We start from the raw sequence: 25,416 nt of genomic DNA, 5'->3' as shown, positions 1-25,416 counted from the left end.
ACTATTTTCTTATGAAATGGAAAATATTTCACTTCAGCATAGATCAAGTGTAGTTTTGCACAAAATGAGAAAACAAATATGAAAATCTTAGACGGCAATCAAGAAGAATAAATCAATCTTTTGAATCTTGTTTCACTTATCTCTTCATAAATAACACTAGTAGTAGCAAAGTATTTATATAAGTTATACTATGTTATATTGGTGACAAATTCCCATTTCCTAATCATAGTAGCTTTAATTTTTATTAAACTGAGTAAAATTGCATAACTCACTTAACGCAAAAGGCTAATATGAAAAATTTTATTGTTTGGAAATATAAACAAAGTTTATGTACAATAGACACTGAGTATGTGTGTAGAAACAGTTAACAAATTATTGACATATTAGAGGTAATGCGAAGAAAAGTGTTGATGAGAAATGGTCCCTGTCCTATTTTATATTACAATCAGGGCCATATGAAGAAGAAAAAACAATTAGTTGCTTTCAATATGTTTAAAGATCACCATTACCGTATTCGTATTGTAAGCAAATGTCAGTTATTTGTCACTAAAAGATACACATAATCACATTTTTCACGAGCAACAGGGACATTATAATGTATGACTGAATTTAACGTGAAAGTGGCAGGAAACAGCTTAAAATAAGTGACTGAAGATGGAAATTGAAAATTTCAAATTACAAATGATCAGATATTGCCTCCACTGATGATATTTTGAAGTGAACGTAAGTATCGTTTCCATCAGTATTTTGTAAGCCATTTATCTTGTCAACATAGATTGGTCAATTCTCAGTACCACTAGTACTCTGTACAGACATAGTGTTTAAATGTTTCGTTTCTGTAGTATCTTCACAAATTGCAATGAGTCTCTCTGGAACACTATTGGTAGCGATTAGTTCTTTTTGAGATTTACTTTCATCATCTACTTCATGGCCATTTAAATTCACTTTCTCATCAAATTTAGACCAACGTGATTCAAAATAAGCTCGCATAGCATGTCCAGCACGTCCAACCTCTGAATCATCTTCATTAAAGAATTCACAATTAGAAAAAATGAGACGAACATCATGAACCCAATTACTGAAGGTAGTATATGCTCTAAAATAAAATAAGAAAGTGCGTGAATAGATTACGTAATCCGAGATTCCTGATAAACAAAAGAACACTTTCTAGGATATACATTTAGTGAAAAATTAAAAATCCACCAGGAAGATGTTGAGAATGAAGAGTAAGAAAATAGCTATTGCATGGCAATTTTGAATATGATAGAAAAGTACTATTGTTGGTAGTAAAATATATTCCCAAACGTCGTAGAAACTACAACGTAGTTAGACCACCACCACCACCACCACCACCAACAACAACAACAATGATTCCAATAAGCATTTTCAAGAAGAGTGTTTTGTTCGGTGAATTGTCACTATTAAGCCTCATTGTCATTTGGAATTCGTTTTCCTAATTATCATTTAAACACTTTAAGTAAAATACAGAGAATTATTGAATAAATGAAGACATTTAAGTGTATATACTTGAAACTATATAACAAATCACTTAATTTGAAAATATACTTATTCTTTATAAAATTGTATGTACAAAAAGACTGGATTTACATTGATTTCAAATACTTTACTCGATTGTCATTGAAAGTTACAGGACAATACTGTTATGACTTTATGTTCGGCTTTTATCACGTGACTTGTCCACAAATCAAAATACGACTTAGCACTGTGCCAAACCAATGACGTTCGACCGGTATGAGCAGTCTAGCGTCCTTATTGATCCTATGTCCACCTAGCCCGTCCACTTGAGTCCAGAACACCAATACCAGCTTCCACTATGCGAATCGAATCGAATCATTTATTTCAGACATACTGGGTTTATATATCAAACAAACAGACTGCAACACACCATAAAATAGGAAATAACATTTGTACACAATAAAGCCAAAAAGTGGCTATGAACGTGGGAGGCAGTAGTCAATAAACTGAACATAGCTTAGGAACAGTAAATCGTATAATAATAAATTATAGGTCAAAACAAACCTTATAATAAGAGGAATATAAATATACATAACCTAATTATTGAATAAACTCCGCCTGGAGTCCCTCCGGGGGCTACTGATGGTCCCAAGCCCGGATAAAGGAGGAGGGTTGGGCATGGGTTAGCGTCCCCATCCCGTAGAAAACTAACTCGCTAAAAAAACGCTAACCAGAAAAAATTATTCAAGCCTTTTAAACTCTGCCCTGGGAGTCAGAAGATCTTCATCTAGAAGAATTATGACGCCTCATGATGAAAGCCGAATCCCTTCGGAAGTTACGAGGCCGATGCCCCTTCTGACAACCAGAGCGACCATTTATTTAGGTACATGGAATGTTCGTACAATGTGGGACACCGGGAGAGTCTTCCAAATTGCTGCAGAAATGAGAAGATACAACCTAGAGGTACTTGGGATCAGTGAAACACATTGGACACAAGTTGGACAACAACGACTAACTACAGGAGAGCTCCTGTTATACTCCGGCCATGAAGAAGAAAATGCACCACATACACAAGGAGTTGCATTGATGCTGTCCAAACAAGCGCAAAATGCACTTATAGGATGGGAATCTCATGGACCAAGGATCGTCAAAGCCTCGTTCAAAACAAAGAAAGAGGGTATTTCAATGAACATCATCCAATGCTATGCGCCTTCCAACGACTACAATGAAGACGCTAAAGATCAATTCTACAATAGGCTGCAGTCAATCGTCGAGAAGTGCTCAACAAAGGACCTGACCATTCTGATGGGAGATTTCAACGCCAAGGTTGGAACGGACAACACTGGATATGAAGACATCATGGGACGACACGGACTGGGAGAAAGAAACGAAAATGGTGAGAGATTTGCAAACCTATGTGCCTTCAATAAGCTGGTCATAGGCGGCACCATATTCCCACATAAACGCATACACAAAACCACATGGACTTCACCGGATCACTCTACACAAAACCAAATCGACCATATTTGCATCAACAAAACGTTCAGGAGGACTATAGAGGACGTGAGAACCAAGAGAGGAGCTGATATAGCATCAGATCATCACTTGCTGGTCGCTAAGATGAAATTGAAACTCAAGAAACACTGGACAGTGGGGCGGACAATATCACAAATGTTCAATACGGCCTTTCTTCAGGATACTAACAAACTCAACAAATTCAAGATAGTCCTCAGCAACAAGTTCCAGGCCTTTCATGATCTACTCAATGGAGAAGGAACTACTGTGGAGAGCAACTGGAAGGGGATCAAAGAGGCAATCACTTCAACATGTCATGAGGTCCTGGGTCACAAGAAGCACCACCACAAGGAATGGATCACTGTTGGTACACTGGATAAGATTCTAGAAAGGAGGAACAAGAAGGCAGCGATCAATACCAGCCGAACAAGAGCAGAAAAAGCCAAGGCACAAGCTGAATACACGGAAATAAACAAACAAGTGAAAAGGAGCATCAGAACCGACAAACGTAAATATGTGGAAGATTTAGCAACGACGGCGGAAAAGGCTGCAAGAGAAGGAAACATGAGACAATTGTATGACACGACAAAGAAACTCTCTGGAAATCGCCACAAACCAGAACGACCAGTGAAAAGCAAGGAAGGCGAGGTAATCACCAACATTGAAGAGCAACAAAACAGGTGGGTAGAACACTTCAAAGAACTGTTGAATCGACCAGCTCCACTGAACCCACCCAACATCGAAGCAGCACCCACGGACCTCCCAATCAATGTTGGCCCACCAACAATTGAAGAAATCAGCATGGCCATCAGACAAATCAAGGGTGGCAAAGCAGCAGGACCGGACAACATCCCAGCAGAGGCACTAAAAGCAGACGTAGCGGCAACTGCACGGATACTCCACATTCTCTTCAATAAGATTTGGGATGAGGAACAAGTACCAACAGACTGGAAAGAAGGACTACTGATCAAAATACCGAAGAAAGGCGATCTCAGCAAGTGTGATAACTACAGGGGCATCACTCTTCTCTCAATACCGGGAAAAGTCTTCAACAGGGTATTGTTAAACAGGATGAAGGACTGAGTGGACGCCCAACTTCGTGACCAACAGGCAGGATTCCGTAAGGATAGATCGTGTACAGACCAAATCGCAACTCTACGGATAATTGTGGAACAATCAATTGAATGGAATTCATCACTCTACATCAACTTCATTGACTACGAAAAGGCATTTGATAGCGTGGACAGAACAACACTATGGAAACTTCTTCGACACTACGGCGTGCCTCAGAAGATAGTCAATATCATACAGAACTCATATGATGGATTACACTGCAAAATCGTGCATGGAGGACAGTTGACAAAGTCGTTCAAAGTGAAGACCGGTGTTAGGCAAGGTTGCTTACTCTCACCCTTTCTCTTTCTCCTGGTGATCGACTGGATCATGAAAACGTCAACGTCCGAAGGAAAGCTCGGGATACAATGGACATCTAAGATGCAGTTGGATGATCTAGACTTCGCAGACGATCTGGCCCTTCTATCCCAAACGCAACAACAGATGCAGGAGAAGACAAACAGTGTGGCAGCAGCCTCAGCAGCAATAGGTCTCAATATACACAAAGGGAAAAGCAGGATTCTCCGATACAACACAGAATGCACCAATCCAATCACAATTGACGGAGAAGATTTGGAAGATGTAAAAACCTTTACGTATTTGGGCAGCATCATTGATGAACAGGGTGGATCTGATGCAGATGTGAAGGCGCGGATCGGCAAAGCAAGAGCAGCATATTTACAACTGAGGAACATCTGGAACTCAAAGCAACTGGCAACCAACACCAAGGTCAGGATTTTTAATACAGATGTCAAGACAGTTCTACTGTATGGGGCAGAAACCTGGAGAACTACAAAAGCCATCATCCAGAAAATACAGGTGTTTATTAACAATTGTCTACGCAAAATACTTCAGATCCATTGGCCGGACACTATTAGCAACAACGTACTGTGGGAGAGAACAAACCAGATCCCAGTGGAGGAAGAAATCAGGAAGAAGCGCCGGAAGTGGATAGGACACACATTGAGGAAAGCACCCAACTGTGTCACAAGACAAGCCCTCACATGGAATCCTGAAGGTCAAAGGAAAAGAGGAAGACCAAAGAACACATTACGCCGGGAAATGGAGATAGACATGAGAAAAATGAACAAGAATTGGATGGAACTAGAAAAGAAGGCCCAGGACAGAGTGGGTTGGAGAATGCTGGTCAGCGGCCTATGCTCCATTGGGAGTAACAGGCGAAAGTAAGTAAGTAAGTAATTATTGAATAGTTATACCATAAGAATGTATAGATAATATTAGTCAATTAATGTCTCAGAAGTTACTCGTGATTTAATTTTCCCTCGGATATAACAAGTACAATGTTTATGGCTACGTATTAATGGATAGTGACTCTTTTTCAATGATGTACCTTTTGTACTTAAGAGAATCGGACCTATGGTAATTCCTAATTACGAACTGTTGGGTTTCTTCTAATACAACCATGATGTAATGACATAACAGTTGAACAATAATCCTTAACGCAATACAAGGTAAGACGTGGTCACACAGTTAGAGAAACTTTCTTATCATGAAAAGAAGCCAAATTTATGATTGAACAATCAGTATATGTAGCAATCAACACTGACCTTAGAGCACAACAAAACTAACGACCTATAAGTAAGAATAACTAGTCAAATGATAGCAAAGATTAGAGACGAATTATGAATTAGAAATAAGTTAGCTGTACAATCCTTTCACAAGCGAACAAACATTTAGCTAACCTGCCTTTCCCTTACCAATATGATCTCTATTTTTTTTTACTTTTCATATAAACAATAATGAGAAGAAAAAAGATTTACACTAAAAGTTGGAGTATTGTGTTACATGTAAGGGTTTGTAGAAGTGAAAAAATAAGATAAAGTAGGATGATAGATAAATTGATTTTAACGAGTAAATTGCACAAGTTAAAAAATATATCTGATGTCAGTTATTTGGGATTCTTAATAATTGTTGATCATTTAACTTGAATTCCCCTATCAACAAGGGAGGCCTGCTTGAGCTTCAGGGCTACCTGTTCCTGCCATCTAGATATTTCAACAAGTTATCTATTTTTATTTATTTTAATATATCATTATGTTTATTAATCGCATGATCTATTCTGCTGCGTTTCTGAAAAGTGTACAACCTTTCGTTGTCAAAGTTACAAAAAACTCAATAAGAGCCAATGTGGTTGCTGGCAATATACAGAGAAAAGAATGCACATTATTCAGATGTTCATTTATTGAACTGCTAACATCAAACTGGCGATCGTTCGGTATTTATCGCCAGAACCGACCAAGAAGAAAGAAACGGAAACTTGTTGAAATACTTTACGCTGAGAATTCTATATTGTACCAAAAATATAATATTGAATAAAGCTGATAATAATAATAACAATAATAATAATAATAGTAGGAGAACTTTGATTCACTAAAAAAATTTCTCCTGGATCAATGAAGAAGCATTTTAGTTCGCTTCTAATACTTTGTCTAACCTCATGTTCAAAACAAGTCCATAGGCTAAACCTTTCTACTTTATATTTTCATAAATCAAATTTATTTGGTTCCATTATTACTATTATTATTATTATTATTATTATTATTACTATTATTACGTATTTTTTATACATAAGGAGTAATGGTTTAAAACTTATCCCAGATTACTTTGTAGTTCCGTAAATTACACTACCTCATTATTATTTACATCATCAATTCTCACATCTTACGTCACCTATTTTTATTCTATCTATTAATCATACAGTTTTGAGTGACCTATAACTTTATTCAAATATATATTACATACCAGTCATTTTACGATATATTTACAAAAGGCTAAAACGCTTGTTTTATTAAGAATCCTAGGTTCATATAAATTTTTAGTGGGCCTTCAAATGCCCTGGTATGGCCGAGAGTGGGGAGAGTCATCTCTCCTTCCCAAAATGCTTTCACATGATCACGTGCATACAACCACCGCCAGGAAAGTCCTATTCACTGTCTTCTCGTAGTGGGAGTGTTGTTCACGAAATTGAGAGGACGAAAGGTAAATGTCCGGTGGTTGGTGGATATGGAGGATCTACCTAGGGGAATTGGAAAAACCTGATTTCAAACCAATGGTTCACATAGGCTCTATGATACTAAGGAAATAAATAGTGTATGGACTAATTGTTAGTCACCGGTTACCATGGGACTGCATCTCCCTACGTTGCTCCACTGCCTTGTGGATTAGACCTTTAGGTTTAAGGCCCTTGGTGTGGCCCCCTAAGAATACCACCTACTTTGGTTTGAGCACCGGGCAGTATCCCAGTCCTCACACAAATCGAATGATTTATATGGTGCATATCTATTTGGTGCTCCTTTGTACCGATGTTTATATGTTTAAATAAATAAAGAAAGATATTTTTGACCTGTTCATTCTGATGATTAGTTGGCATTGATAACTGCAGAATTTTATGAGAATCTTAGAAGTTCACCAATCAAAGATGCAAAAAATAATATTCCCGTTATATGAGTAAAATTTTCAATGGAATAAATTACGACATAAAAAAAGACCTGAAGTCATTAAATAAAGGTAAACTTTCAGTGGATGAATAGTAATCTAAAGAAAGGAGCAAACTTTTATACTGAAGAATCTAACAAAAATCTTTTCATCAATAGGTTATTGGTTGAAGGTTTTGTCATGAAATACTGGATGTTCAAAGTAAGTAGATGAATTTAGTTTCAAAATTCAGTATTGCAAGTTGTTCAGATTTTCAAAACAGAACTTATTTCGACTTGATAAAATTATTGTGTAATTGCCCTTCAAAATGATGAACTCAATTCTAGTACTGGGGTGAAAATCAACTCTGGGATGCAAGTAGGTTGAAATAAGACAAAATGTGCGTTCTAGATTTGGCTGTTAACCATATTCAATCTATTCTACATAAATTTGCGTAATGATGGCTATATTGATGTAATTCACAAATCCCAACCGAGACTGATCAAAATATCAACAACGGGACAATCGAAATTGTTATAAATTGAATCAAAATCCAGTAACTGCTTACATATTAACTTAAGTGCTGTTAATAAGTAATAGTAAAATGTAACTAAAAGTATTTTTACAGAAACGAATCTATTTTATGTCAAGCAAAGTGTTTGATCTTATGAATCGATATTAAAAGAAATTAATTTCCCAATAACAATCAATACAGTATGGGGTTGTGGGGACTGTTAGTTTTTTTATTGAGATCATGAATCGATTCATGATCTCAATCAAAAACAATCAATACACGTTGAATATGGATGAATAACAACTGAAAGGAGCTGGAAAAGATTACCCAGGACAGGGTTGGATGGAGAATGCTGGTCTATGCTCCTTCACGAGGAGTAACAGGCGTATGTAAGTAAGTCAGTGTTCTGTCTAGTTTAACTCAATAATCTTATGGATCAAATAATTGTTCATTTAAAGACTCACTCAATGAAAAAACAAACATTGACGTACATAGACTTAGTTGGTCTGTTTAACTTCAGGTTCTGTCATCATTCACAATTAAATATTACCAAATTGCAACAAAACATTTAGAAAAAAACAAAAAATTATCTACTTTGAATCAACAATGAGAATTTTCAAATCACTTTTATGTAGGATCGTTGAAGTGTAAATGAAGTGACATTTAATGGTACCCTTATTGTTGATTACAGAATTTATTGTTAATAGATAGATTTAAATATATTGTAAAAATACAATGACTTAGGATTTAACCCTTTTCAAATGGTATGTCAAGCAAAACTATATACATATATATACTTACGCAGGATCCTGTACTTTTCTCCATATTGTAGATAAATCCATTGGATGCTTAATTATTTTTCGATAGATAGGTACTTGTTTTAGATTAACTGGTTTACGAAATGCCCAAGAAGCTTCATGATTTAGTAAATCTTCTGTAGCTCGTCTGGTTAATATGTGTATATAAAGAAAAATGACAGACAGAACAATTACAACTTACACAGATGGTTTATTATCTATTTATAAGTAAAATATACTGATACTTTTAATTCAGAAAATGGTAGTTTCCTGAAGAACTATTTTTACACCAGAAAACATTATGTGAGAAGAATTCAGAAGTACAATAATCACTAATAATTATCAATGATCTATTTCAATATGTTTTACATCAAATGTTGGTATAAAGCTATGACTTATAAAGTTAACTGAGTTAATGATTAGATGGTGATCATCTAAAGTATTTGATGACCACTTAAGTCAACTTCGAAATGAAGGACTATGAAAAGTACATTTTTGAACCTATAAAAATATATAATACACTAGCGTTTGTATGAAATAAATTAATGTCATTATGCTTTCTACATGATTTGAAAAAGAGTTGTCCATATGCTCAGTATTTAATTTTGCCTAGTAGACTATAGTTGGATGACCACTACTGTATCCTGACAGTCTCATCATTTTCAGTTACTGTATTCTAGGCAAGATTTATTGATTAAAAATTAGGCATTTCATAACCAACGGAAAAGAAGCTTATAATACTAAATATTTTAAAAGATGTCAACAATATCAGAAAGCTAATTTTTTTACTTTACAAAACTTACCGACACCATTCAAGCTCATTGGATTTCATTGACTGATAAGTTTGACACAAAGGCTGTATAGATTCTGTTGAATCAATGGTAGAAGATTTATCATCATTGCCATTTGTTATTTCCTGATGTAATGTGCGACAGCGACGACGAGGACGACCTCGGGATCCAGATATATTTTTAGATACCAGCAATATAGATCGACGATGATAATGACGTTTGGGTTTTGTAGGCAGTGTATTTAAATGGTAAGTTGGTTTTCTACCAGGCTTTTTACGCAATGGAAATTCATTGAATTCTTCGGAGGCATTAGGTCTCCGTCTCTTATTCTCTAAGTCAGTATGAGATCTAGGCTTATATTTTCTTATCTTGGATTTGGTAATTGGAATAGTTCCGCTATCAATATTCTCTGTACGTTTCCGATATTTATGGACTTTCCTCCACCAACCTTGATATTTTCTATTTGGATTTATAAATTTACTGTCAACTATACTTAATGCATCATAGGAGTTCATACTTGGATGTTCTAATTTCAAGGCGGAACACATTTTACTCCTTTTTAGCTAAAATGAATTCAAACCAATAGTTAACAAACTTTCTGAAAAGAAATCACCTCAACACATTTTAAAATGCTTTTACATAGTATGGTCACTTCATAATGTCGATATCTACATAATACTAAGAACCGTTAAAATTAAAACAGGCGATATTTAGTAGTTTCCTACTAGAGAGTTACCAAAAAGGGATGGCTAACTGGTTACTTTTAATAAGTTGAACTGTATACACATAAATATACAGAACGAGAAAATTTTATGATTCAGTGATTATGTATCTTTTATCATTCAGTCTCTACTTATATTCAACAGTTGATTCTGTGTAAAGTTAACATTTAGAATGTTGTAGTAATTCATTACATAAAGGTGACAAGTGTTATCTTCTCTCGTCCTCAGTTCGAATTTAATTCTGTGAACCAAATTACACTGTAATTTTCAATTTGAATAAGTATCAGAAGGGGTTTGTGGAGATTTTAGAAATTTCACAGATTGAAACCATGAGTCAGTTGAAGCTAGAGCACCATGGAAAACCTGGTGGTCTAGCTTCAATTGACTCATGGTTTCAATCTGTGAAATTTCTAAAGTCTCCACAAAACCCGTTCTGATAATAATCACCTACTCACTAGTAAATGACTTCATGAGATACTCCTGGAGTTCTAGTGAGAAGTCGTTACCAGTGGAGTTCAACCAGGTCTGTTGTGAGATATCAACTCACTGAAGACAATGGTGTACAGTGGCGCAACTTCGTGGATTGGTTGAAATTAGACATTAACACCATTGGATGCCGGCTGGTTCAGTAGTCTAGTTGGTTAAGCGCCTGGCGCGAGAATGATAGGTCCTGGGTTCGAATCTCACGGGGTGTGGGATCGTGGATGCGCACTACTGGTGAGTCTCAGTACTAGGACGAACCGGCTGTCCAGTGGTTCCAGGTTTTCCATGGTGGTCTAGCTTCAATTGACTCGTAAGTTCAATTTGAATAAGTGTAAATTGTTATTCATTATGTTTTATATCAAGCGATGAAAGACAATCATTTGGGAAATACTGGACCAAGGTTTCTTGCCAAATGTCCGTCTGTTATCTCAAAAAGATTATTACTATCTATGAGATTCAGACATGTATTATGTAATATTGGATTTTAGACATATATATACCTTGGTAAGAAGTGTTAAATAATAAAATGAAATCTAGGTGCAGAACTTTTGCGTCCACTACCTTCAAATGAAACATATAGGCTTACATTTCACCTATTTCTATTCATAATAATAAAACAATAAAATAAACACAGAAAATTGGAAATTACTAAAAATATGTTCTATGGATTATGTCATATATACTTACATGGTGGATTATTCATATTGGTAAACAAATTTTGAAAAAGAACAGTTAAGTAATGATAACATGTTTTTTTCATATTTCACAAAATAGTTCATATGATCTAATCTCCACAACCCCATATTGATAGTTACCATGTCCTCACTAGTCATTAGCTTTGAGAAGTAATTCTCGAAGTTCTAGTGAGACGCTGTGATCAGTGAAGTTAATCCATATCAGGCAGAGACACGTATCTATGTCAGACAATGAGAGATGGTTGCCCAGTTCCGTGGATTGATTGAAGTTAAACATTAACACTATTGGATACTGACAGGCTCAGTCATCCAAAGGTTAAACGTTCGCGCACGAGACCGAAGGTTCTGCGTTCGAATCCCGCGTACGGAATCATTATTGTGCACTGCTGAGGAGTTCCATACTAGAACAAAACAGCTATTCAATACTTCTAGGTTTTCAATATTGATCTAACATCAATGATCTCTAATGTTCTTAGCATTAATCATAACAACTGAAATATCAAATATTAATGTACTTTATAATTATTCTGTCAAATCTTAAATCTATAATGTATGTTATACATGAAGCATTAAACTATTCATCATATGTAATTCTTGATTAGAGATTACATGTTATTGTCATTTTTATTTATGATTCCTGTTTTCTCTCCTTCTAGTAATTGATTGTAATGGAATTCATTTCCTATTCTTTTTTTTTCTTCTTCTACTTCTTTTGTTTATAAAGGATAAAGTGAATGATCATTGATATTGAAAGATAGATAATATTGACACTTATTATTATTATTATTACTATTGAATAAGATAGTAGATAAAATAGGATATAGAAAAAGATTTAGAATAATTGTCTGTCTGTTTATTCGTCTGTCAGTCTATCTTTTTTTTTTCTAATATAAATTTGATCATTCTTTATGAAGATTATTTTTAATAAACTTGGCAAATTTCTAATTGGTAACTAAGTAGGACCATTGTTTTTTTTGTGTTGCTGTTGTTGTTGTTGTCGTTGTAGTAGGTTAATTATAGGCTTATTTTTTTCTTCTTTTTTTTACCAAAATTATTGTACCTACCTAATATGAATTGATTTTTTTTTCATGTTAAAACTTTACTTAGTATGTTTATATTTTTCTTTGAAACTTAAATGGGATTATATTGGATAATGAATTTATGAAATGGGAAAAACAGAAAGAAAGAAAAGAAAGTAGTTTCAAATGATACGTTGTTTAAGAATAAGGATCGTTTAAAATGTACATGTGTATAGTAACTAGAGTAATTAAGGTTGCTTAGGTCAAGTTTGTTTTAGTTTTGTGCCAAACTGTTTTGATATAAACTTTACGATAGCATTCGAATAATAATAATAATGTATAGAATACGTATGCATTGTACATTGTACAGATAAATAACCTTAGTAGTTGAGATCATGAGTTAATTGAAGCTAGACCACCATGGAAAACTTGGAAGTATTGGATAGCCATTACATTCTATTATGGGATTCTTCAGAAGTGCACATCCACGATCCCGCCTTGAAGATTCGAACTTAAGACCTAACAGTCTTGTGAGCAAACAATTAACCTATTCAAAATCTCCTTAGGAATATATTCTGTAGATTTTAACCTTCATAAATTATTCAAAAATTTCAATATTTGAATGTTATATTAGTTTACTAACTGGAAATAAGTAATTAGAGACTTTAGATGAAATTAAAAACGAATAGTTGACAACAATATCGAGTAGTTTCTACTCATTACTTTTGATTACACTGGTGAAGAACTATAAATAATAAAGCAATATTGTTGATACTGATGAACTGCTTAGATAAATTCTAAGTTTATAACCAATCAATAAACATCTGTATCTTCATAAAATCATTTTGGTATTAGTATATGCGACTAACCTGAATTATTGTCTGTAATCATGTAAACCTTTTAAGTGAAAAATTGGTTACCATATGCACTATAAACTTAAGTAGTGTCCTAGAACATCTGAGTCAATCTTCTTCATGGCCGGAGTATAACAGAAGCTCCCCTGAAGCTAGTCGCTATTGTCCAGTCTGTGTCCAATGTATTTCACTGATTCCAAGCACCTCCAGGTTGTATCTTTTTATTCTTGCAGCAATTCGGAAGACTCTCCCGGTCCCCCATATTGTACGAGCATTCCATGTACCTAAATTAATGGTTGCTCTGGTTGTCAGAAGGGGCATCAGCCTCGTGACCTCCAATGGAACTCGGCTTTCACCATGAGGCGTCATAAATTTTCTAAATGAAGACCTTCTGACTCCCAGGTCAGAGTTTGAATGGTATGAATAATTTTTTCTGGTTAGTGCTTTTTAGCGATTAAGTTTTCTACAGTATTCAGTGTCCTATAATCAATTCTCTAATTTATTTATTTGACATTATGCATATAGAATAAGAAAAAATCGAGTCATGGTTACTAAATAGTTATACATACCATCTGATTATTATTTACATCAGTATCTTCATATACTTTGCGTTTTCTTCGGGATTTCTGTAGAGATAAATTAGAATTTTCATCTTTTGTTTTTATATATTTTAAAAATATACAATTAGAACAATACCATTGTTTTGGTATGCGTACAAATGCTGGTCGAGCACAACTATTATGGACAGCTCGTGAACAATGATAACAAACTGCTAATCGTTTAATTTCTGAAATTGATGAATTACTATCAGTTTGTTGTTGAATATCGTCAATTTCAGATCCACCACATATATAACATAAGTGTTTTGAAGTTGCTTTTGATACACAATCATAACAAAACCAATCTCCAGATGGTATATTAGATAATTGTGGACGAAAACAATAAGTATGATAACCACGATCACATCCATCACATAATAATAGACAAGCTTCATTGTTATCACGTCTGCATATCTGACAGAGCTGATAGAAAAAAAAATAACCATTCCTTAACTCTTTGGAAATATTAACAAAATTTAGTGAGGTCAATAATTGTGCCCTACAATCTCGCAAACTTGATTGGTTTACTTTATTTCCATTACTTACTATAAAGTAAATTGTCTTTATTAATATAGCGTCAGTGAAATTTCTCCTTGATACACCATGAAATCTGTTCAGTGATAAGCGAAATGAATCTCGACTATATTAGTGTGATCTATCTAGTAGAGATGAAAATTTCACTCAAAATATGAAACTTCATAACAGAAGATCTCATTCTTTGATCATAGTTTACATGTATTAGATGATGAAGGAATGTTAAAAAAATCGATATGGTTCGAATAAATAAGAGAAAAATGATCGAATGGATTATCTTGATTAATTCAACAACATAACAGATTATCCAATGTAAACTTATTCCAACCACATAGTAGCATGGTATTGCAGCATGCAGTACATATTGTATCATGAAGAATTATCCATTCACTACATGGACTGGAAGATAATCACAAATCGATTAAATTTTGAAATATAAACTAATGGATCCTAATTCAAAGATCTGGAAATTAAGTGTTCACAACGAGGATTGAAGTTCTTGGGTTCAGTCTCTAGTAAGATAGTCGATGCATACCATTGAAGGATCCCATACTAGTGAGGAACAACTGTTCAGTACTCTCTAGTTTTTCAATGGTTATCTAGCTACATTTAGTACTCCACGTAAAGTACAGAATTGTCAACATTAGTAAATTGAGAAATTCATTATGAACAAATTATAATTTAATGTTTAATATATAAATGATATTTTTGCATTGCATATACTTCTACAAACATTTAACTTACTACTTTCATTATTGATTTATCCCATGCAATTGCTAGAACTAACTGATTCATGCAACTACGTATTGTGTTAATATCAGATGCTTGATTTAGGTTGGTACGCCAATCCATAAGATCCTGAGGAATATTGTTACTTGTTTGGTCATGTATAGGACCATTTAATCCATCTGGACGGTTAGAATCTAGCTGATAATCACACGCATTACTAGTATCAACAGGATCGTTTGAGTTAGATTGTTTATTGGTTACATGACGGATTTGTGGTACGTGATTTTGTCCAGAGACGTTAATATCATCTTCAACTATTTCAGTGTTAAATTCACATCTATCATATTTTATGTCATTGCACTCTCCTTCAGTTTCTATCCCTGTATCTGTAGACTCTGTATTACTACGTACTTCCGGAAGAAATGGTACATCAGTAGTTTCAACTTCAGGAATAATATTTAGATGAACTTCGGAATTAAATGGTGGAAGTAGATAACGGCGTTCTATATGACGTTCAATGTCTAATAAACGATCTCGTGCCAATTCCAGTGGCCAGTGTTCAAACCGTGATTTCTTGACTTCAGTACGAGGAATGAGAGAAATTATTTCATCTTCAGATGTTTTATTTGGAATCTAAAAAATAAAACATTATTCTTATTAACAATCAATGTTTTACAGTTGAAAATGAAAATGTAAAGCACAATGTTAAACAGAGATTGAATCATTAAATTATCATGTCTATGATTCAAATATCAATAGTTAGTTTAACTATATCTATAGATGAACATTACGTAACAAATATATATATATATATATATAGATTATACTTCATAGCTTTATATTATATTCTGTAGTAAATACTCTTGAAATCACTTTTCCAAGATCGCTAGCCTGTAAATTTCTGCGTACGAACTTAATGCTAAATGTACTTCATAAATCATTTCAAATATATATATATATATATATATATATATATATATATATTACTAGTATTTGACCACAGATGCCTTAGAAATATTGCTGGTGTCTGCTGGGATCACCGGGTAAGTAATAGTGAAGTTAGACGCAGGGTATTAGGTAATGATGGTAAATCAGTTGATGGAGTTGTGAATCTTCATCGACTGAGATGGTTGGGCCACGTGTTACGCATGCCTGAACACCGACTACCACGACGTGCAATGCTAACCGGTGTTCGGGATGGTTGGAAGAAAGTTAGGGCGGCCAAACCAAAACGTGACATCAGTGCTTGAAGTCACTAACTTCTAGTCTAAGCCATGTTGGTAGATGCAGACTACTTGGTTGGGGGTCCGCGTGACTGTCGTAACCAATGGTTGAAGACTCTTGTTGACATGGCTCAGAATTGATCACAATGGCGTCGGTGTATACACTCTCTGTCTTCCCTTAAACTAAGAGACCAAAATCGCTTCATATCTTTCTTTCTACGAACTAATTCTTTCTTCCTGTACTATGTCCTTATTGCAATCTTTCTTTTATATATTACCCTCTCTGAATTAACTACTTTTATGAATCCGGTGTCCATCTTGTTGTGTTAATGTGGTATGACAACTTGGACCGATGCATATATGTGCCTGATCCTACGTTGTATGTATATATATATATATATATATATATATATATATATATATATCATTTCAGTGTATTGAGGTTACGCAAATAGTTGAATTTGCAGTTTTACAACACAAACTAATTTATATGTTATTTGTCAAGTAGTAACAGATATGTAAATAAGTATATTTACCTTGTTGAACTCATTGTTTTATCGATTAGATAATGTTGAATAATGTACATATTTTTATGGTCATAGAAAATTTCAGTTACCAAATGGAATAAGTCATTATAAGTTACCATTATAGATCAATAAATTATTTGACGAATAAATTCAGATTGTAATAGGGTATGAAAATGTCAATTAAATAAACTATACAAAAAATGTGATTAATTCAGCTACTATTATTTATAGTAATTTCAATAGTTGAGATCATGAGTCCATTGAAGATAGACTACCATAGAAAACTTGGAAGCACTGGACGGCCATTTCCTCCCATTGTGGGACTCTTCAGCATTGTGCATCCACGATCCCGCCTCGCAAGATTCAAAATCAGGACCTATCGGTTTCGCACGCGAACTGTTAACCAATAGACCACTGAGCCGATCGGCATTCAACGGTGTTAAAATCTAATTTCAACTAATCCACGAAATTGATCGACACATCCACCATTGTCTTCAGTGAGTTACTATCTCGCAACAGGCCCGGTTGAATTCAACTGGTCACGGATTCTTATTAGAACCCCAGGAAATACCTCTTGGAGACCGTCACTAGTAAGCATATGTTGATTAATATTAGGTTAAGCGTTCGCGCGCGAAACCGATAGGCCACGGGTTCGAAACTCTTGAGATGGGATCGCGGATGCGCGCTGTTGAGGAGTTCCATACTAGAACAAAACGGCTATTCTATACTTCCAAGTTTTCAATGGTGATCTAACATCAATCGATTGATGGTCTCAATCAAGAATAAGAAGAACTTATCCAAATATCTTTTCTTAAGGTTCCACATTGTACTGAATATATAACACTGAGTAAAGCCGTTATTACTATTATTTCTATCACTAAGTGATCATGAAAACTGAGAAAGATGAAAATAAATTTTAAAATTTCATGGAAAAACAGACGATTCTGTAATTTTAATTTGTTAACTGTACTTAAAATGAACATGTGAAAAGACAGTAATTTTTTTCTGTGTTTAAATTCACTTGGTATTGTTTAGCTTGTATCCTCCCATTGAGGTTTAAGACTGCAATTGATCAGTCTGTTATTGGCATATGTGCATACTGTGCGTATGCCTCGATATTATGTTTGTTTTTTTTATTCATGTCATATATATATGGAAAGATTTGTTCAGTACAAATACAGTCCGTATAAAAAACTGATATAGATTGGAGAGGATTTTGAAGAAATAGCAGACTTCAGTAAGGATGTACGTCTAGGAACTAGGGCTTTTGTGGTGATATACACTTTACTTATAGACCACTTAATCTAGTGATTATCATTATATGACACTAATTAATTCACAATATAATTCGAACATTATCACATAACTTAGAGCATAGTTTACGACTCGAATATTTCGTATTTATGAGGTTTTTACAGACTGTCGGAGCCCATATTTTGCACCACGGGTTGATGTTAAACAGACGACCATTTAAAAACTAAGAAATCCCGGTCAGTAAGGATTTAACGTTCAGACCAGTAAGTTGGCACTCAGATGTTTTTATTTCTAACTATAATCAATCCTAAATATCTCTCAACCGCTATTCATTAACCATTGGAGAGTAACCTTATAAAACTGAGTGTGATTAAATTCTACTAATCACAATTTTTCATCACAACTCTGAAAATTATCTCATGAAATCAATCGCAAGAGTGCATATGATTATCATCAGCGTAGGATGTTTGTAGGAATTTTCGAACTTCACAAGTTATACCACGAAGTGACCTCAATGTTCTATAGTTTAAGCATATGCCGCAGAACCTGATGGGATTTTAGTTGTTTATCAATGAAGAATTTTAACTTAAAACAAAACAACTGTCTAGTGTTTCCTGATTTTCAACGATTATTTAGTTACCGTCAGTCTGTAATGTAAGCTACAAATACTTGGATTTTTCGATATTCCCCCAGTGTATTAAATCTAAATTTTACATATCGGTTATATTCTCATCAGAAGGAATTTTGTGTATATTATAGTAATTTCAATGGTTGAGATCATGAGTCGATTGAAGCTAGACCACCATGGGAAATCTAGAAGCACTGGACGGCCGTTTCGTCCTATTGTGGGTCTCCTCAGCATTGTGCAGCCACGATCCCGACTCGCTGATCACTAACAATACAAGTAAAGGGAATCTAAGTTTATTAACATTCTATTCATCTTACAATTCAACTTTAGTATCAAACTTGTTGAAATATGTTAAAAATTCCCTGAATAGTCTAGATCATCATATTCAATAACTCAATGTTAAAGTGATAATGTTATGTTAGCAACCATCAGTATGATTTTAATTATCCTAAACTAAAAAGAAATATTTGCTTATATAACTATACTGCAAAATTCATTTTCTGTGTCGAAGTATCATATGTACGTAGTTGGATAGTATAATGAGGTTACGATTTAGGGAAATCCATGATCCAGCTAAATCAGTTAATTTTAAAAAAATTTGATGTCAATTATAGATTTCTCATTGTGGGAATTAGAGTACTAGGTGAGTAATTATAGTATTTGGCTTTCAATACGTAGGTTGCAGGTCCAGATCTAGCTTCATGTATTAATGTTTAAGTAGCCGGGGATCATTAGCAAGCTTCACCCAGCAGAGTGTATGAAACTGAACTTAATAAATGAGTTACAGTACATTATTACAACGAAAGATTAAAATTAAAAAGTTTTTTATACCTTCCATTCTTTAGTTTGCAAGCTGGCATATATTATTTTGTCCTCGAGAGCTTCAACATCATAAAGCAGTTGACATTCACTCATAAAATTTTCATATTCTGTTGAATTATCCTCCCATTTCAACCCTTTATTATCAAAAATTTTGTATTTGGAGCTGATAATTTCAATTGGATTTACTGTAGACGTAAGTGAAAGGTTATGATAACCACGACACATGTCTACAAGAGTGCGTTTGGAACCGGCTAAAGATGTGACTGTTAGTCCACTATTAGTATCACTAGAACCATCATCACTAGAACACAGAATATCAGAACGAGAAATATTAGAAGTTGATGAATGCAGACGTTCGATCTCTTTACTTTCACTAGAATTATTTCCTTCCCAAGATGAAGATGATATAAAACCATTTGAAGTTTTTCCAGATAAACAGTTCCAACTACCACCTCCAGTGTAATAAAATCCAGAACTCATTTTTGTTGTTCCATGGCCTCTACCACTACGTCTTCCTCTACGACGATGAGTACGAATTTGCATAAGCCGTGAGTTCAATTTCGTAGTAGGTAAAGATTTAACAACATCATAGTCGGAATCTAAATGAAATAATTCAATTAATATAAATAGTTGCTGAGCCGTTTAACAGAGTATTTAAAATCATTTTCTTAAATATTTATAATTGAAGAATCATTTATGGAATTAAACCTTCAATGAATCAGTAAAACTATAAATGAGCGATTCATAATTTGTTACAGAGTCCATTTTTAGAGTGAACTTTATTCACAAAATCCATGACTGAAATATTTCAACTATTAATAAACTCCGCATGGAACCTCTCTTGGGCTACTGCCGGTCCCAAGCCCGGATAAAGGATGACGGATGGGCATAGGGTTAGCGACCTCATCCCGTAGAAAACTAACTCGCTAACCAGAAAAAGAAATAATAGACATGTAGACTACTATTAAGACATTGTGTACAGACATAATTCATAAAACAGTCAAGTAAGCAAACTCCCTGAAAACGGTAAACATGTTTATGACGATAATATACATATAAAAATCATGTATTAATTCCATTACAGAATAGGATATATTTAAATAGAAGATGGATAGAAATATGCATAGATGGTGGATAAAAGCCTAATTCTTAACAAGAATACATGTAATTCAAAATATTTAGTACATTCTTGCAAAATGATACATAAAACCACAGTTTGATGAAAATACACATAATTTTCAGTCATTTCTATGTTCTGTAAACTAGCTAGTTTAAGTGTGAATCTTCTAATGTTTTATGGCAAAAAATTATCGAACGCATTTAGTAGCCCATTATCTGACACCATTTGGATTGTATGAATGATTGTTATTGAAATATACATATCGTCAAGTTTCGAATATAATAATCGACTCAAATTACCTTAGTGAATAACAGAATTAAATAAGTCAAATATGAGAATGAATTTCGAATACATGTATTTCGTACAGTTATTGATCCAGACAAATGATAGAACAAACGAAGCCAAAAGAAGAGATCGAAGAAAAGGCATGTGAACCAACTCGATCTAACCAAGCGTAAATCAATATTTACAGTCAAATCGAATTGAGGCAAGGAAAAGCAAGGCGACGCAAAGAGAGTAATTAACAAGGTGAATGGATAAATGAATAAATTAGCTTGTCTAGAAACTAGAATAACCTATGTGGGCTTAATATAGGGCCAGTCACTACACGCATACTCCTATATTTTGCCCCAATGTCACATTTCATTAGAAATGAATATATATATATCACGATTGATTGCATGTCTAGTCCTAGGTGTCGAGTCACCTAGGCTGGTGGCCACATTGCAACATGGTCGATAATATTCGATCTGCACTAAAAAGGACTTGACACACATGACATTGATCACCACCCAGTGATCAATCAATTGTGATTACATCTCAGTCCTACAGTAGGTCGGTTGCGGCCCGGATAGCTCAGTGGTAACGTCTCTTACTGTGAAGCTGTATGACACGGGATCGAATCCGTCAGGGAGCACCAGTTCCCTCAAGATTACAGGTACACCTTGCTGACGAGTGCCAAGTAGCACGAAACCCGGCTTCAGGGTTTCCTGTCGACTACCTCCAACCACCATCTAATATATATATATATATATATATATATATATATAGAACAAACTACGTTATTAAGTTGAACTCACTTCTTTTCAAAGCTACATGCATAGACAATTCTATAAAATCTTTTGAACGTCGAATACATTTCGCTAATTGTTTTTCTCGAACTCCACGACAATTAAGAGCATCTAATAAATCTTTAAGTTTATTTATATCTACAAGTTCATACCAATTTGATTGTATATTATCATTTTTTAATTTTAAACATGATAAATTTTCTTTCATTGTTTGAATACGTCTATTTTCTAATTCATTATTAACACATTCTGTTATATCAATATCCAATTGATAATGATTATTATTTTGTTCATTGATCATTTGTGTTTCATTTAAGGGTTCTGTTTTAAATTGATTTAACATCATCTCTCTTAATTTGACGATTGATTCTTTCAATGGTAAATTCAAAAGTGATACATTATCAGAATTAGAACTTTTAGAATAAACCATTTCATCTGATATAGCAGAACTAAGTAAAAATTTACAATAATTCATGATAGAAATCCAAGAATCAGAATACAGTTGATTATCAACGGTTGGTAAATTGATTCCAGCATGATTCATAAATAACATTACACTTTTGGTTAATGTTAAATCATCCAAATCTGATTTAAATTCAGTAGGAAGTGTTTCATGATTTAAATTTTCATTTGAAAATGGTTCTGAATGTAAAGGTTTATTTGATAAATCTAATGGTTGTCCTAAAGTGTATGTCTTATATGTGAAAGATTCTAGTTTATATGGAGAAATTTCATTGACAAGTCTATCATGACAATCTTGTCCATTAGTTTGTCTATTATTATCCTCTAGTTTAACATTATCTCTATTGATCATAGTATCTTTAGTTATATTATCATGATTGATTAAGGGAGTTGATATTTTAACTTTAAGTTCCTCTTTGCATTCGACACCATCAACTTTATTTAAAGGAATGGGATTCATAGATGAATCACAAATACCATCATGGCTAACATTGCTTTTTATTTCAAAATCATTCTTCGACTGATTTGTTGATTCTTCAGCGTCGTCTTTGTGTGAAATATGATTATAGACGAAGCCTACTGGTCCATTTGTATCATCTATACAACTTCCTAATGATTGAAAACTTATATTATCATCTTGTGTTGAATGAGACTCCGTAGGATATTTTGGAACAATAATGACGGGATATTTCTTAGTTGATAATTCACTTGGATTGTTATCAGGTATTTGAGCTAAGGATTCACAATTTATGTCTTCAGAAATATTTTTAACATCATAATTGGAATAAATACCAGAAGAATCTTTTATACAACTTGGATCATCAGAATTTTCTACTATTTTCTCGTTATCAGGATGTGATATGTGAACACAATTCGGAGATCGTGGGCAAACATTTTCATTCACAGTTTCTATTACATCTTTGCCGTTTAAATGATCAGAATTTTTCAGTTGTACATCATTTAAGATTGTTTCAGGGTTTATATCACATTGTTCTGTTTGATTTAAAATAGCGGCATGTGAATTACCATCTAGCTGCAGTTTTTCAAAATTTGAATGAAGTTTATTTTCAAAAGGAATATCATGGCATGGATAGGAATTAGCTATGGAAACAGTTAACTTAAGTTGGCGTTGTTGTGCAAGTTCTCGGCGTACTTTTATCTGATTCACAATGTGATCAAGGTGAGAATCAGGAAGTTCAGATAAAGTGCTGTCAATAGGTAATATGGGATTCTCACCACTTTCTGTTGTTAGAGACTCAACACAACAATCACTTTTTGTTGACATATTGCCAGGAGATTCACATTCAATGTAAATACCACCCATATGTTTCAAAACATAATAGTTAGAATAATATCTGTCTTGTCCAAGAAATAGTCCAGACAATCTAGACGAACATTCATCAATTTCTCTTTGTTTTTGTTCTGTTTTTCGAGTTAGTGATTCAATCTTAGCCTCAAGTTCACTTATTTTACAAGTACTATCTTCATCATCTGATAATGAGGTAGAAGATATTGCACAAGAATTACTAACTATGGGCATTGATGTGAGTTTTGGCAATGTAGTTAATGGCATATTTTTTTGATATCCAGTTGGTTCCATGTCGATTGCTTTTCTATCATATTCTGTTATGGTATTATTGATTAAATTCCCTGTGATTGTCAGTTTTTGAGCAATCAATAAACGCAATCTAAAAGATAAAATGTTACCTCCATTAATAACCGTAACAAAGTTATCATTAATATGAATAATAAAAAATGTGACGAATTATAGAGGAACCACATAGGTTGTATTTGTCCTAAATTAATTCCAGTCGATGTCCATTAAAATGCAAAGAGTATTGAACAACTGTTTTGTTACAGCATAAGACTCTGCTGTAGCGCGTATTCATGATCTCATCAACTAGTTAACCCATAACCGATAGGTTTCGCTGAGAGCACTTAGTCATTACAACTATTGAATCGGCGTCTAATGATAAAAATTAAACTCCAATTAATTCACGGTATAACATGACGGCCACCGATTATCATCAATAATGAGATAACTGTTAATGCAATCTGATTGTCACTAGTACATCGAATGAGATTAATCCGTGACAGAAACAACCTATAAAATAAAGCTAATTGTCGCAAAACTCCTTTCAAGTAAGAAATAAAAGGTCAATTTACTTAAATGACAGAATGAGTCACATGGTGATTGTCCTAGAGCATACAGACAAATTATTGAATCCATTTATCTCTTAATCAACTAAAAATTTGTAAAGCGAGATTTGGTTTTCTCCGTTAAACTTATAATGACAGATTACAAGAAACTCTTCCTTATTAAGGTTCTATATAAGTTCTTGGCAATTTAAAACACGTACTACGCAAAAGCTTGAAGGATTCGATACTTTTAACAAGATTTAAATTTATATCAACCAACGCTAACGCAAAGTAGATTATCTCTGAACTATTCACGCTATTATTGATCTTTTTATCCTAGATTAATTCTATTAACCGGTTACAGAATACAAACAAACAGACTGATATTTCATAACACATTAGTATATATTTACTCAAACAAAAATGAATTTATCGTTATTAACGTCGGATGATTGCTTGCTTATGTTAACAATGTTTCTTAAAGATGATACTTGGAAAGATTCCAGGATAGTTCCAATGGTAACAAGCTAGGAGGATAGCCTTAAAAATGGCAAGCGTTAGTACTACAGTTAGCACTACAGTTAGTGTATATTCAAATGGTACTGTCTATAAGTAGAAACATATCTTTATTCTTAGAAGAGATTAAATTCTCATACTTTACGAGATTCGAAAAGTAACTACTCTTCAATCTCAGATAGGTTACTAAGAGGAAGGTGCACATTTTAAAGTATACAGAACAGATGAGTGTATCAAGAACTCTTAAAATGCAACTGATATGTATTCATTTGAGATCAGAGATAAAATATACCAATATTTCAATTGACTCATTATTTTAATATGTGAAATTTCTAAAATCTCCACAAACCCCTTCTGATAATAATCATCTGCTCACTAG

At 33.9% G+C, this 25,416-nt stretch overlaps 1 protein-coding gene across 1 annotated transcript in view; it reads right to left on the bottom strand.

Moving 5' to 3' along the window:
• Positions 1-285: 285 nt before the first annotated feature.
• Positions 286-25,416, bottom strand: part of MS3_00007956 (uncharacterized protein) — an 80,084-nt gene continuing 54,953 nt past the window's right edge. Inside the window, exons 16-22 of the mRNA XM_051216297.1 lie at positions 21,930-24,070; positions 19,740-20,329; positions 15,292-15,909; positions 13,984-14,436; positions 9,654-10,204; positions 8,855-8,998; positions 286-1,096 (exon numbers count right to left, since the gene is read on the bottom strand). Of these exons, the coding sequence (XP_051066874.1) occupies positions 781-1,096; positions 8,855-8,998; positions 9,654-10,204; positions 13,984-14,436; positions 15,292-15,909; positions 19,740-20,329; positions 21,930-24,070 (4,813 nt within the window). The 3' untranslated portion in view covers positions 286-780. The remainder of the gene's footprint in view (positions 1,097-8,854; positions 8,999-9,653; positions 10,205-13,983; positions 14,437-15,291; positions 15,910-19,739; positions 20,330-21,929; positions 24,071-25,416) is intronic.

Source organism: Schistosoma haematobium, chromosome 4 (genome assembly GCF_000699445.3).
Source record: "Schistosoma haematobium chromosome 4, whole genome shotgun sequence".
Classification (NCBI taxonomy): domain Eukaryota; kingdom Metazoa; phylum Platyhelminthes; class Trematoda; order Strigeidida; family Schistosomatidae; genus Schistosoma; species Schistosoma haematobium.
This window is presented reverse-complemented; position numbering and strand designations above follow the sequence as displayed.